At 43.6% G+C, this 4,613-nt stretch overlaps 1 protein-coding gene across 1 annotated transcript; it reads right to left on the reverse strand.

The window, feature by feature from the left end:
- Window positions 1-1,517: 1,517 nt before the first annotated feature.
- On the reverse strand, window positions 1,518-3,556 carry sowahab (sosondowah ankyrin repeat domain family member Ab). Its single transcript, XM_039775386.1, has one exon. It carries the CDS (start codon window positions 3,400-3,402, stop codon window positions 1,762-1,764), a length of 1,641 nt encoding a protein of 546 aa, XP_039631320.1. The 5' UTR covers window positions 3,403-3,556; the 3' UTR covers window positions 1,518-1,761.
- Between the last annotated feature and the right edge of the window lie 1,057 nt (window positions 3,557-4,613).

A 4,613-nucleotide genomic window follows, 5' to 3' on the forward strand; every position in this document is an offset into this window, starting at 1 on the left:
CAACTAACACTAAGATTTTTAACTTTACAGAAACTTTAAAGCCACTGACACTGCCAGTAAACATTACTACCTATTCACATTATGTGGACTACAATAAATGTGTAGTCAAAACACATACTGGTGAGCCACTGTAGTCTTGTTAACATGTCAAGGCGGTCAAGGGGGATGGGGGCTGGAGCCTATCCCAGCAAGCATAGGGAGCAAGGCAGGAACAATCCCAAAGACTGGACGCTAATCCATCACAACGGGAATATAAACACAAGGGCCATTTTAGTGTTACCAGTCCACCTAACCTGCAAGTCTTTGGGCTGTGGGAGGAAAGGGAACTCCTGCACTATCACTGTACCCTCATGCCGCCAAGATACCTAATGAAACAACAGTTTACATCTTGCAACTAGAAGCACCATGAAGCATAGAAACTTTCGGACACTCTTATTTTCTTTGATTGCATTTAGCATAAAGATACTACAATGCTCAAGTCTTTCACAGTCTGAGAGGCAATTACAAAGTGCGTGGACTTGTCCAATTACAGCCTGAATTGTAAGTAATATTTTCCAGTGTCAGGAATTCACTGATAACAGATATTTATTGCTTTTCAAGGCAAGTCAAAGCAGTAATCCAATAAGAACAAAACGTCTGGCAATGTCTGCAAATTTTCTTCCAACACCAACTATCACTGAGCAAAATGTAGTCTCTGCCTCCTAGTTCTCTTCAAAGTATCTCACTGGGGTCACATTCCAGTCAAATATACTCATAACAGAAATACACATAACAGTTTGGGCGGCACGGTGGCGCAGTGGGTAGTGCTGCTGCCTCGCAATTAGGAGACCCGGGTTCGCTTCTGGGTCCTCCCTGCGCGGAGTTTGCATGTTCTCCCCGTGTTTCCTCCGGGTACTCTGGTTTTCTCTCACAGTCCAATGACATGCAGGTTAGGTGCATTGGTGGTCCTAAATATTCCCTAGTGTGTGCTTGGTGTGTGTGTGTGTGCATGCCCTGCAGTGGGCTGGCGCCCTGCCCGGGGTTTGTTTCCTGCCTTGCGCCCTGTGTTGGCTGGGATTGGCTCCAGCAGACGCCCCCATGACCCTGTAGTTAGGATATAGCATTGTTGAATAATGGATGGATGGACGGACATAACAGTCTGTGAAATCTACCTATGGACCTTTACAAAAAGATCCATCCCAATTTGTTTTCCAAATGTTGTAATACTCAAAGCAAAGCAAACTTCCCTTCCCGCCTTAAAAGAGGAAAAATGAAAGCTACCCATTTATCAAAATTTACACCATAATTATAAAAAAGAGCTGCCCCTGTATCTATAAGAATATTTACTTATGGCTTTTATCAATAAAAAAAAAAGAAGTGCATCTGCCAAAGTCACTTTAAAACACAAAAAACACCAAAAACAAAATCTATAAAGATGGTTTTCTCCCTCACTACTAGTAGCACGTCTTGTTTACCCTTTCTATGCAAGATAAGACCTGCATATTAAATTAATAAGATATTAATCTTTACAAAGCCCAGTTACACAACAATTTTTTTATTTCTGAGCAACAAGATCTGACAGGCCATCAACAAAAAGACATTACATTTAGTAAACCTCCCAGCACCTTAAACAGAACCAAGTGTAAATGGTTAATACTGATTATGAATGCTTCTTAGAGCCAGAAACAGAAAAAAAAAATAAAAAAATAAAAATGTGAATGACAGAGCTGTCTCAGGTCCCAAAGGATATCAAAATGACATCTCAACAGACAGCAAATCTGTTCAGAGGAAAAATTCAGAAATTGGTCTGCGTCGGGCCAGGTTGTCTTCTTTCTCTTCGTCATTATCTTCTGCTATGGAGGAAAACCCGGCTCTGTGCTTGTAATTTTTCTTCTTTGAGATTGTTGGGGGATTGAAAAGCTTACTTAATGACTGTGGCTTGAATCCCTTTGAAGGTTCCCCATTTTGAATATCTTCACTAATAGCACCCAACAAAGAGTTGGTGGTGCTAAGAATTGAATGGGAGATCTTGGAAGGTTTTTTTTGAAGATTACACTCCTGAAGTGCATGAGGGTCCCCTAGCAGCCTTTTCACATTTAGGGAGGTGGTCTTGTTCAGGTACTGATATGGCTTCTTCCCACTGTAGTCCCGTATGGACATTTTGGCACTGTACTCTCTGATAAGCTTAATTATTACTTCTTCACGTCCATGAATTGCAGCAATATGCAGGGGTGTATATCCGCCATATGTTCTTGCATTAACGTCAATCTTTGCACCACCTATCCTGGATATTTCAATGATTTTAGAAATCATGTCACTGTTGCCACTTTTTGCTGCCCAGTGGAGTGCAGTGAAACCTGAAATGAAATCTCTTTTTTCAGCCAGATTTATGTCTTTAAGCAGAAGACCATACACCTGAGTCCACTGGCCTGCTGCAGCCTTCACTAGCCATTCATGTTCAATGGGGTCCAGGGGGACCTCAGACATTTTGGGTTCTTCACCTTGCTTAACTGTACGTGATACCCTTTTTAAATGTGGAGAGCCAGAGGGTCCAATTTCTTCAAACTGTCTCCTCCTTGTTCTAGGAGAGTTATTCAGCACTCCTGCTTCAGGTTCAACTTTCAAAAATGGCTTTTTGGAATCAGGCTTTTCCTCCTCCACGGGGGCTTTTGCCATTTGCTCTGATGGCTTAATATCAGTTTGAGGTGGTGGGCATCTTAATGGAAGGGAATATGGTTTTGAGGTTGATTTGGTGTTCATCTTAGCAGTTTCAGGTTTAGGTACAGACCCACTCATGTTTTGTTTCTCCTGGACTACCTCAGGTACTGCAACAACAGCAAACACTGGGCCTTTATTTAACCCTCTATCAACGGGGGGTTTATGGTCCCCAGAAACGTAAAGGTCTTTAACTTCAGCGGGCCCCTGGGTGCTGACATGATGACTCACAGCACAGCTCTGAGCTTCACTAAGGCCCTGTTTCCCGAAGTTGCCAACAGCATCTGCCTTGGTGTCCCGGTTCTCAAAGCCTTCTTTCTCATTTCTAGACTCCAGTGGCACCTTGGGCGTTGCAACCGAGTTGTTGTTTCGGAGGTCAGAGGTTAATCCCGCCCCCTCCAAGTACGCGCCTTCACCTGCGGGCACAACGCCCGCGCTCTCCGCGCCCCCAACTGCTGAACCCAGCGCCGCGTTTTCTTTCACTAGATGCTGAAACTTTTTGCGGATAACGATGTACTTAACTCCATCCTCGTCCTTCACCACCGCGATGTTGTTCACGAACCTTTTAAAGAGTTCCCGGTTCTGCTTTCTTTCTTCGGCGTTGTCGGGGTTGATAAGTCCTTTGAACTTGGTTAGCAGCTCGGAATTGGGTACTTTGCCTCCTTCATCCAGCAAGAAGGTTAAAACCGCATCTTGTGTCAACGCCATGGTGGTTCTGGCAATCACCTATACGAGGACAAAAATCTCAAGCCATATTAAATACGTCTGGAACGAGGCCGCCTGCCAGTATCTGTCGACCTGCTCCTGTGCGTCTCCCTATACCTGCCCCAGTTTCCGGGGACAGCTGGCCCGTCTGGGATTAATTTAAATAATTTATGCGCATAATAATGAAGAGGCGGGGTTTCTGACTAAAAAGGTCTTCTGGGCGGTGTAGTTCCCAGCGTTCTTGCAAGCCGCTGGTTCCATCTTCGATCCTCAGGTATTTGTCTCAAACAAATAACTAATTAGAGCACAATTCTAACTTAAAATGCTGTTATTCTTCAATGTTTAAGGTCTATTTTTCTATTCAGATATGCCCAGTTGGATTTTTTTTAATTTAGCAATTATTTGTGTGCTTTGTACACTGAGGTAAATTGTTTAATTGTGGTAGTTTCTTAAGTCCTGCTTAACAAAAAGAGTAGACAGCAGTTTGTGAGGCACAAGGACTGTGTTTCTGATACAGATGTGAGCAACACTGGGGCACCAAAAGGAACAGTCCTGTCTCCTTTTACTTTCACTCAGCATACCTCAGACTATACATATAACATCAGTTTATGTCACTTGCAGAAATTCTCAGCTGATTCCACCCTTATGGGTGCTGACACAGAGTATAGGAGTCAGGTGGAGAACTTTGTTTTTTGTGCAGAAAGAACTGTGTGCAACTTAACATCAGCAAAACTATGGAAAACGTTGTCGACTTTTGCCTCCTCAAAGAGCCTCTATGTCCGGTCACTATTTAGGGAGAGGAGGTGGAGATAGTTTAGTGGTACAAGAACTTGGGCGTCCACATCAATGACAGGTTAGACTGATCTCCTCTCACAGTGGAACCATATAGGAAATGACAGAGCAGACTATTCTTTCTTAGGAGACTACATTCCTTTAATGTGGGTGTATACATCCCTGACCTCTTCTATAACTCTGTGGTGGCCAGTGCAGCTTTCTACACTGTGGTGTGCTGGCCTGGTAACATCACTTCAAGAGAGTCTGGCTCAGTTATGCGATGCACTCTGGACCCCCTGGAGGCAGTGGCAAAGGAGTGAATGAAAACAAAACTAAGTGCCATTATGAACAGTGCTGCACATCCTCTCTGTGACACACTAACACTAAGGACTTTCAGCCAAAGAATCATTCAGTAGAAGTGTGTGAAGAAACGCTATGGT

The sequence above is a fragment of the Polypterus senegalus genome, chromosome 13, assembly GCF_016835505.1.
Source record: "Polypterus senegalus isolate Bchr_013 chromosome 13, ASM1683550v1, whole genome shotgun sequence".
Lineage (NCBI taxonomy): Eukaryota > Metazoa > Chordata > Cladistia > Polypteriformes > Polypteridae > Polypterus > Polypterus senegalus.

What these genes read in the sequence shown, in the direction of transcription:
- sowahab (XM_039775386.1), bottom strand. Translation starts at nt 3,402, where the DNA reads ATGGCGTTGACACAAGATGCGGTTTTAACCTTCTTGCTGGATGAAGGA.